The sequence below is a fragment of the Ooceraea biroi genome, chromosome 12 (assembly GCF_003672135.1).
Source record: "Ooceraea biroi isolate clonal line C1 chromosome 12, Obir_v5.4, whole genome shotgun sequence".
NCBI classification, from domain to species: domain Eukaryota; kingdom Metazoa; phylum Arthropoda; class Insecta; order Hymenoptera; family Formicidae; genus Ooceraea; species Ooceraea biroi.
In genome coordinates this window covers 11,464,858-11,475,539 of record NC_039517.1, presented here as the reverse complement: position 1 = coordinate 11,475,539, position 10,682 = coordinate 11,464,858, and the positions used below count along the sequence as shown (strand labels likewise).

The following is a 10,682-nucleotide window of genomic DNA, read 5'->3' as shown; positions in this document are numbered from 1 at the left end:
ACTTTAGTATATCTGTCACATTGCAATATGACTCTCATAGCCCGATTTTGCGCTACTTGCAGTTTCGTCAGCTGAGTCTCACCCATACCCATTAACAATGTAGCACAATACTCAAAATGTGGCGCTATAATTGCTTTATAAACAATACATCTTGTATAATTCGAAATATCACTACCAATTCTATTTAAAAAGCTTATTTTTTCCCTGTTTTCTTTAATATATAATCACAATGATCTTCAAATCGAAGTTTATTATCAATAATTACACCAAGATATTTAATGTTTTCTACCTGTTCTATAACAGTGCCATCTAAACATTTTAATATAATATTTCTCCTCAATTCTTTTCTTACACTTCTAATTACCATATATTAGGGGGACCGGAAAGAAATCCATTATTTTTGGTCTCAACAAAAAGCTTTATTATTTCATATAAATTTTTAAATATTAATCCAAAACATAATTTCCTTCTTCTTGTAGAACAGTTTCCCATCTAGTAATCCATTTTTTAAATCCACTTTTAAAAAACTTTACATGTTTTGAATTAAAAAATTCATTGAGGTGGTTTTGCACTTCTGTTAAATTTTGAAATTTTTTATTACTAATGGAATGTTCTAGAGACCTAAAGAGGTGGTAGTCTGTAGATACTAGATTATGAATAAGGAGAATGACTAAGAACTTCTCAGTTTAATTCACGAATTTTTTCACGGGTGATCGATGCTGTATGTGGCCTCGCGTTATCGTGATGAAGGATAACTTGCTTTCGATTAATTAAAGCTGGTCGTTTTTCTTTAAGTTTCTCCTTCAATCTTTCCAATTGTTGGCAATAAATATTGGCTGTGATAGTTTCACCTGGTTTGAATAGCTCATAGTGAATTACACCAGACATATCCCACCAAACACACAGTAGAACCTTCTTTAAAGTCAATCCTGGTTTCGAAGTTGGAATGGGGGTTTGTTTTGGAGAAAGCCATTGTCTTTTTCGCTTTGTGTTATCGTATACGATCCATTTCTCGTCCCCAGTTACAACACGGTGCAAAAAGGTTCATTTCTGTATCTTATCAACAAAGAATTGCAGATTGTTTTTCTCTGCTCCTTATTATCGTCCGACAATTCATGTGGTGTCCAAATTCCCATTCTGTTTGTTTTGCCAATGCGTTTTAAATGCTCTTGCACTGTCGACCATGGAGAATGGAGTTTTTGTGACACTTCTTCAATGATTAATCTTGCATCACTTTCAACCAGTGACTTCAAAATGTCGTCATCAAAGTTCGATGGTCTTTCAGATCGAGGAGCATCCTGCAGGTTTCTGTCGCCAGACTTAAATTTTCGAAACCACCGTTGACATTTGTTTACCGCTAAGACACTGCCATAAAGATCAATAATTGATTCCGTTGTTTTAGTAGCATTCATACCCTGGTCGAAAAAAAGCAGCATACAATGCCTAATATGCACTTCGTCAACAATGGGCTTCGACATTTTGGATCTTAACCTTAAATTACAGTTATGCCCTGAAAAATAAAGTTAATGAGCACTAAAAGAAAACGAACCACAAAAGGAGATGCTTACACTGCAGCATAGACTGGCGCCAAACACAAGTAAAAAAATAATGGATTTCTTTCCGATCCCCCTAATACTTTGTTTTAGCAGCATTCATTTTCAATTTATTTACATTCATCCAATTTTCTATTATAAGTAGTACTCTATTCATTTTTCTTTCCACTTCTTCGCTGCTACCCCATTTTACATACATTATTGTGTCATCAGCAAACATTTTAATAATCCATTCTTTTGAATAAAAGTGAACAATATCATTTATATATATAACAAAAATAACAAAGGCCCTAGTATCGATCCTTGTGGGACTCCGTACTCTGTCATTATTCGTTTTGACCATTGATTGTTAAATCTAACTTGTTGCGTTCTACCGCTTAAATATGATCTTAACCATTCTAATACCATCCCTCTTATTCCATATTGATATAATTTTTCTAACAATCTTTCTCTATTTACTGTCTCAAATGCCCGTTTTAAATCCAAAAATATTACTCCTACGATTTCTCCTTCACTGATTAACAATTTCAAATCATCAATCACTGTTTGTATTGCTGTCTCACAAGAATGGTTTTTCCTAAAACCCAATTGATGTTCTGTTATAATATCATTATTTTGTAAATACATTTCTATCTATTCTTTTACTACTAATTCTAATACTTTCTCATAAATTGGCAAAATATTTATTGGTCTATATTCACTTGCTTTGGTTTTTCTACCTTCGAAATCGGTATAATTGTGGATATTTTCCATCCTTTCGGACATATACCCTTACTTAATGAATCATTTATTACTTTCACCAATTCCTCCTTTATCACATCAAAGCTTGCTTTCAATATATCACTAGTTATTCCTTCATCCGTTCCTTTCTTACGTGGCAAATTCATAACAATTCGCTGCAACTTATGTGCATCTATAGATTCAAAATTCTCTATAATTCTCTTATTTTCTATAACATAAATAATTCTATGATTTTTGTTATCCTCCCCTTCTATAGACTTAATTATACTATCAATACTTTGTATATAAAATAAATTAAATTTATCTGCTAAATTACATTCCCCTATATTTTCGAATATTTCAAAATCTATATTATTTATTTCTTTTACACCCGTATTTTCTCCTCTTATTACTTGTTTCAATGTTTTCCATCATTACAGGGTCATTTTTATTATTATCTATTGTATTTTCGTAATAATCTTTCTTCTTCTTCCTAATCATTTTAACTACTGTATTTCTTTCCTTAAATTGTAACCAATCTTGTTCACTACCTGTATGCACCGCTCTACTATATGCTTCATCTCTTTTATTTGTAGCTATTCTTATATCATCCGAATACCATTTTTTCCCTTCCCATATCTTAGGAATTTTAAATTTCTTCTTTGGTGCAGATATATCTAATGCGTTTACCATATTTTGAACAAATTTTTCTGCTCTAATGTTTACATCTAAATCATCTCTATGATCTATTTTCTCTTCTACTGCTTTTAAAAATTCGCCGATATGAAATTTACTATAATCTCTACTAACAAATTCCTTATATTTTCCACCTTCGTTGTTTATATTAAATTCAACACTTATCCACGAATGATCTGTTATTTTAGGCTTATCATGTACTTTACAATGCACCTTAATATTAGCAAAAACTTAATCTATCAATGTTTTACTATCTTTTGTAACTCTCGTTGGTTTATCAATATATTGTTTCATACCTAAACATGACATTTCTGTTCTTAACTTTTTCGCATAAAACGAGTCTGTCATTAAATCTATATTAATGTCCCCTATCATTATACATTGTCCTTTCATTACCAATAGATCTACCATATCCTCTAAAAATCTTATAAAATCACCATCTGACGCATTCGGTGAGTGATATACCACCAAAAACACGCCTTTGTACACACTATCTCTCACTTCTATCGCTATACACCAACAGTTAGATATTATTTTTTCCTTTAGTATTACTTCATATTTGATATCGTTTCTTATATACAGGGTGTCCCGGGTTTTAACCGACAAACTGCGGGAGCATATTCTACTAGTGGAAATAAGAAAAATTCTTATATCGAGTTTGCTTAGAAATGCTTTATTACAAAGTTATAAACCAATATTGAAAAGAAATATGAGATAAGTAACAACGGAACATAGTGTAGAATTTGGAAGGTCGAAGATGTTTATGTTATGTGTATTCACATGTATTCATGTTCACTATGTTGAAACGATTCAGTATGATTGTTACTTTCACAACAGTAGCTGTTAGATTTCAATCGTCGTGTGAACTAGCAATTACTATCAGAATGCCAAAAGTGTTTTCAAATGAGAAATACACTGATATTCATTTCGTGTACGGATTCTGTGACGGAAATGCACGAGCTGCCGTACGAGAGTATCAACGTAGATTTCCTAACAGGAGAGTACCAGATAGATTTAAAGCAACGAATTACTAATTCAGTCACTGAGATGCAACAAAATTTTCAGGAATGTCGTACTGTAACAAATTCTGTACTACGTCGATGTCTAGCTTGTATCGATGTGCAAGGACAACATTTTGAAATGCGTCACTAAATCATTGCATACATAATTTTTATTTTTGTGAAAACATCCGTTGTTACTTATCTCATATTTCTTTTCAATATTGGTTTATAACTTTGTAATAAAGCATTTCTAAGCAAACTCGATATAAGAATTTTTTCTTATTTCCACTAGTAGAATATGCTCCCGCAGTTTGTCGGTTAAAACCTGGGACACCCTGTATAACATAACTCCTCCCGTGTTCCTATTTTCCGCGTCATATCTAACAACAGTATAACCCGGCACGTTCATCTCACTATCTTCAATGTCTGGTATCAGTCTGGTTTCCGATAGTGCCAACAGCGCCGGATTCATTCTCTTCATAATCTGGTGTTAAATCTCTTCTTTATGCGCCATCATACTTTGAGCATTTAAGTACACAAGTAACTCTTTCCATAGTTGCTATTTAGTAGAGGACCAACCAGTTCTCTTTTTTTCTTCCTCTAATACTCTGGTGAGCGTCGGACATTTCATACTCAACGCATCATGCTCATCATTTATTTTTAAATTGTACGTTTTAATTTTGTACATTCAGTACACACATCTCTTCTTAGTTGCCTTACATTCACTTGCTTTGTGATTTTCTGCACACTTATGGCATGTGCCCTGCCGTGTACAATTTTTGGCAATATGATAGTAACCCCAGCACTTAAAACATCTTTTAACACTGACATGATCAAATACAGGACATTTCCTCCATCCTATATTTAACTTCTATCTCCTTAGTAGTACTTCATGGGTCACTTCATCTACCTCAATAATTAAGGAGTCTTCCTCTTTTCTTCTTCCTCTATCTTCTTTTTCCTCTTTAACAATTCTCTTCACCACTCTTATGTAAGATCCTTGATCTCTCCCATCCATATTATTCTGCTTCTTGATCGTATCTATCAAGTTTTTATCCTTCAGCTTCATTTCTTCTTCACCAACATTTATAATTTTTATCTTCGGTTTTATCTTCTTTGGTTCCATGATCTCGAAGTCTTCACCCAAGTTCTCACATACTGTATCCTTCAGCTTTTTTATCTCTCTCTCACTCTCACATCCAAGAATAACTGATCCCTTACTTCCTTTTTTAAGTTTGGTTATTCCTACTGCTAGATTTTTTATATCTACTTTTTCCTTTACCAGTTTTTTGGTAGTTTCACTCTTTTGTTCCGTTTTTGGTTTGACAATTAATATGCTTTCTTTCTTCTTATCTTTTATTGCTTCACTGTAACTTCTTTGTCCACTCTCCATTATTCTCTCTTGCATATTCCTGTTCACCATTTCCAGTTCTCGTTTAAAGGTTTCCAGTTCTTCCTGAATAGTGTGTCTAATCATCGATGCGATTTCATCTTTACATGCTACTTCATCTTTCATTTTCTTCACTGTTTTGACTAACCAGTCAATTTTCGCGTCCATAGTCGGTTGTTCATATCCCGACGTATTAGCTGATCTTGTCAATCCTGTTGATCCAAGTCTTTCCCTATCACTGCTCGATGCAGATGCCTTCTTCATTTCCACAACCACAATCTCCTCAAATGGTCCTTCACACTTTACTATTTAACTGTCCTTATAAATCCTGTGCTTAATTACGCATCCAGGATGGAAGAAAAACTTCTCATACGGCCTGCACCGCAGTACCAGGTTTTTCACTTCCTTCTTACATGCTGAACAGCGATACTCCGGATATTCAATTTCACTCATTTCGGCATTATCGACCGACACCGTTATCGGTAGACAACAACCGCGTCCACAAATTAGTTAATTCAGCGTCCGCGCCGATGTATACACGTTGGCACTTTTATGGACACCTGATGCTCATGAGCACCTGAATCCTCTGTGAAAATTCACGTCTTTCATTCACAATTCAGCACATCCCGACTAGATAACACACCTGAGTACTTATGATCTATGTCGTCATCTGTGTGAACACTCTCGTACAGATAGAACCTCTCGAACCACTGCAAAAACTATCACTTTTACGGAGCGATGTGACACACGTCCACCAGGCAGGAGAGAGAGAGAAAGAGAGAGAGGGAGGGAGAGAGGGAGGGATAGGGAGAGAGGGAGGGAGGGGGTCAAAAAGGATTACCCAATGGTGACCTTGGTTTTGACCCAGGGGTCAAATTTAGGGGTCATTTGAAGATCAACTTCATTTTTGCAAATGGAAACCTTTATTTTTGACACCGGAAATAGTGAAGGCAAGACCACTGTCGAAAGCAAGGCCTTGATGAATTACTGTATTATCTCATCAACTGTTAAAAAATGCCTCCATTATTTTCAATACATAGTTGTACTCGTCGTTCGAAATTTTGAACAGTTGACAAAAGTATGTATCTAGGGATGTTTCCACAGTTATCAATTATCCGTTGCATCATGTTTTCCCTAGTAGTCGGTTGGACATGTTGCGTGGTGCCCCACATCTCCAGATCTGACTAGTCCAGATTTTTTCTATGGAGCTACTTGAAAAACGTGGTGTACGCAGAACAACCGACTACTAGGGAAAACATGAGGCAACGGATAATTGATAACTGTAGAAACATCCCTAGATACATACTTTTGTCAACTGTTCAAAACTTCGAACGATGAGTACAACTATGTATTGAAAATAATGGAGGCAGTTTTGAACAGTTGATGAGATAATACAGTAATTCATCAAGGCCATGCTTTCGACAGTGGTCTTGCCTTCACTATTTCCGGTGTCAAAAGTAAGGGTTTCCATTTGCAAAAATGAAGTTGATCTTCAAATGACCCCTAAATTTGACCCCTGGGTCAAAACCAAGGTCACCATTGGGTAATCCTTTGTGACCCTTACAACTTTCATCGCAATCATTTCTCACGATAAGCACTCCCCAACAAGTATTCTGCAGTGGTAACATTTTTGAGCCTCAAATGACCCCTATGGGTCATCTTGACCCAGGGTCATGACCACATCTCTGAACAATTTTCCGTTCTTTTCATTTCCGGTGTCAAAAGTAGGGCTTTCCATTTGAAAATATGAAGTTGACCTTCAAATCACCCTAAATGTGACCGCTGGGTCAAAACCAAGGTCACCATCAGATGTCCCCCTATGACCCCTACAACTTTTGTCTGACAAGTTTTTTCTCAAAATGCTTTCCTGAAGACATATTTCAGTGCAACTTTTAAAATGGGACATCCTATATATAAAATAAAAAATTTCTACAAAAAGCAGTGAGATCCCAATAAAAAAACCTTACAAAGGTGAAAAAATACGCCAAGTACATAAAAAGTCCCAACTTGTATACAACAAACAGTTTAACAAAATATTTGGTAAACCTTCGAGAAAGCGACCTCCTCGTAAAAATAAATAAAAATACCCAATTCTTATGTAATTTTGCCTCCTGAATACGAATATGAAACTTAAAAATGGCGGTCGAAACCGGAAATATCGCAAAATCTCAAAAAACTCTGAAAAACGCAGGTTTTCGCAGTATATCTCCGAAGATATTGATTTTAGAAGAAAAAGTGTCAAACAAGAATGAAGATCTTGAAAACTCTACAAAAAAGGTTATATGCATTTTTGCGTAAACTCATTGTTTTGGCTATTATGTAAAAAAATAATAATTTTTAACACATTTCATACAATTCAATACACTGTATAAGGTACGCATGTATGTTGTGTGTGCTCGTTTTCGTGTGTGTGTGTGTGTATTCTTGTAAAGATCAGGACCCGTAGTTCGTTACTATTACAGTATTTTAAGACTCCAAACCCTCTCTACAAGTGTCGAGTGTTTCCAAGGGTGTGCGCGCGTGGTGTGCATGTATGTGTGCGTGCGTGTGTGTGTATATGTGTGTGTAATAAGAGTGCATGTTTTCAGGCATCTTGCGGATTATCAATCTGTCCATCGAAAATTTTATCTTGGATTAACACTTCTTGAAATTTAGCAATGAGATCAAAGAATGCATTAATACGCTCAGAACGAGAGTGTATGCGCTTAAATAGATATTCCGCAAGATAAGATACAAAGTGTTCCTCCTTATTACCATATTTCGAAGTATTCGCTCTCACTTCACGCCATGTGCGCTCAATTCCTTGCGTATGGGCACCTGTCTCCGGATCTATGAAATTTGTCTGATGATTGACAGAGAGATGTTCGAAATCTTCAGTCGACAAACATTCATAGGCCTTCCATTTATCAGACATTATCATTGTACCTGGCAGTATCCATTCTTTGATACATCTAAGTAGAGTTGCCGAAGTACGATCAGGAACGGATACTAGGAATATCTTTTTAGTGCCACGTTCGTAACCGCCAAATACCCATTTTCCATCAATTAAGTGTCCACGATTATATTTTCGCTTGCCAAATTTTGCTTCGTCAATTTCGACAATAGTACTGGGTCTGCCTAATTTTTGCGAGCTTTTCTCGGCCCAGTATACACATACTTCACGGCAGTAATTACTCCAATTTACGATACTCTCTGAGGACAAATCGAGATCATCAGAAATGAAACCCCATCGGGGTATAAGTAGCCATAAAAAATGAGCAATAAACTTACATGCCGTAGTTAACGGCAAATGTACATGATCGAACCATGTGTTTACTTTAATTTTTGTGTTTAATGCTTCTCCTGAAATCACATTGAATTTTTCTCTTTTTCTTCTTAGATTCCGCAGAATAATAAGTTCTGCGACAACGAAACAATAGCGTCTCTCGATTCAATGTGAGCTTATTGTTACAATTAGGGCACTCCATATTATCTCAAAAAATGTGATGATATACGATAAATTGAACGCACCAATTCGTGTTAAAAGCATTGCGAATAAACGAACTGTATTTCATATTTTCCGTCATACTCGTTGAATAAAAAAATATACCATACAAGAAAAAAATTCAGACGAGTCGAAAGTGAATTTCGAGTACGCTCCGGTCTCAGACATACATATATACTCTCACAACGATCTTTTGCTTGCGAGAGCGACATCTCGGCGTCACCGCGTAGCGGCGGCAAGCAGAACTATAGGCGCTCGTAGTCCCCCGAGGCCGCAGCGGAGGATCCTGTTTCAAACGTTACACGACGAATTGAAAACGCGCACGCACGCGCATACACACACACACACACACACACCGTTTGGGTTAGTTAGATTAGGTTAAAAAACACAAAAATTATTTAATAAATTAACCTAACCTAACCCAAATTAAACTGTGTGTGTGTGTGTGTCTCTCAGTAACACACACACTACGATGCTACATGTATGTATATATTTCATGATAGTGAAGCCCCGTCTCCTTTTGCGCTTTCACCTAAGCGTATACTTTCCCAGGATATACTTTCCAAATTTATTACATTTTTGGTGAATACGCTTACCTAAGCGAAGTCCCGTCCCCTTCTGCCCTTCCACATAAAAAACATAACAAAACTTTGAGGTGATCCAAAGTACTGCGTGGAAGTTACTATTTACAATTTTTATATTACATATTTTTATATTATAGATTCATTACATACTAATAAAGTGAAGAAGTAATCAAATAAGTTTTCCACGCACGCACGCACCACACCACACACCACACGCACCACACACACACACACACACACACACACACACACACAAATACATGCATACCTTATACAGTGTATTGAATTGTATTAAATGTTAACTCCAGAAATTACTTCGCCAGTGTTGTTTAATGTAACCAATTCAATTGATTTACCGTAGCTGGCACAATGTAAATTAGATGCACGACGTTTCGACCAGTATTTTGGTCCTTATCAAGTGCAATATCAATTCATTCCGCACTTCCTATAAGCAAAGATCAACGTCATTAAATTATAATCAGTTTATGGAAACTATTACACAGTTTCCATAAACTGATTATAATTTAATGACGTTGATCTTTGCTTATTACTTACTACCAGGAAGAAGCGGAATTTACAATAATTTTACAAATCATAGTATAGGTACAAACTACAGACAAAAATCCATCTCCAATGCGAGATGACATGAAACTGTGTTATTCGCAGTACTTACGACCAATCATGCAAAACAAGTTCTATATATAGCTTAAAATGTGATCATAAACACAAGGTAAGTTCTCTGTATCACGCTGTACATCATTTATGGCACCATCATGTCTTTTTATATATACCATCTCAGCTATTTCTCTCTTCTTGGTGTGTAACTCTTGGTGAACGACCTTAGCATTGTGCCAATCAAAATTGTGATTTTACCTATCCTGTGCTTACTGATCACAGAATGATAATCAGGATCCTTTCTAATATCGGACAAATGCTCCTTAATCGCATCGGAGATGGATCCTTGTCGTGTAGTTTGTGCTATACTATGATTTGTAAAATTATTGTAAATTCCGCTTCTTCCTGGTAGTAAGTATTACACAGTTTCCATAAACTGATTATAATTTAATGACGTTGATCTTTGCTTATAGGAAGTTGCGGAATGAATTAATATTGCACTTGATAAGGACCAAAATACTGGTCGAAACGTCGTGCATCTAGTTTACATTGTGCCAGCTACGGTCAATCAATTGAATTGTTTGTATTAAATGTGTTAAAAATTATTATTTTTTACATAACAGCCAAAAAAATGAGTTT

At 35.6% G+C, this 10,682-nt stretch overlaps 1 protein-coding gene across 1 annotated transcript; it reads right to left on the bottom strand.

Moving 5' to 3' along the window:
* Nucleotides 1-1,022: 1,022 nt before the first annotated feature.
* LOC113563139 (histone-lysine N-methyltransferase SETMAR-like) lies at nt 1,023-1,478 on the bottom strand. The gene has a single exon (XM_026974353.1). The coding sequence runs from the start codon at nt 1,476-1,478 to the stop codon at nt 1,023-1,025; it is 456 nt and encodes a 151-aa protein (XP_026830154.1).
* Nucleotides 1,479-10,682: the final 9,204 nt, after the last annotated feature.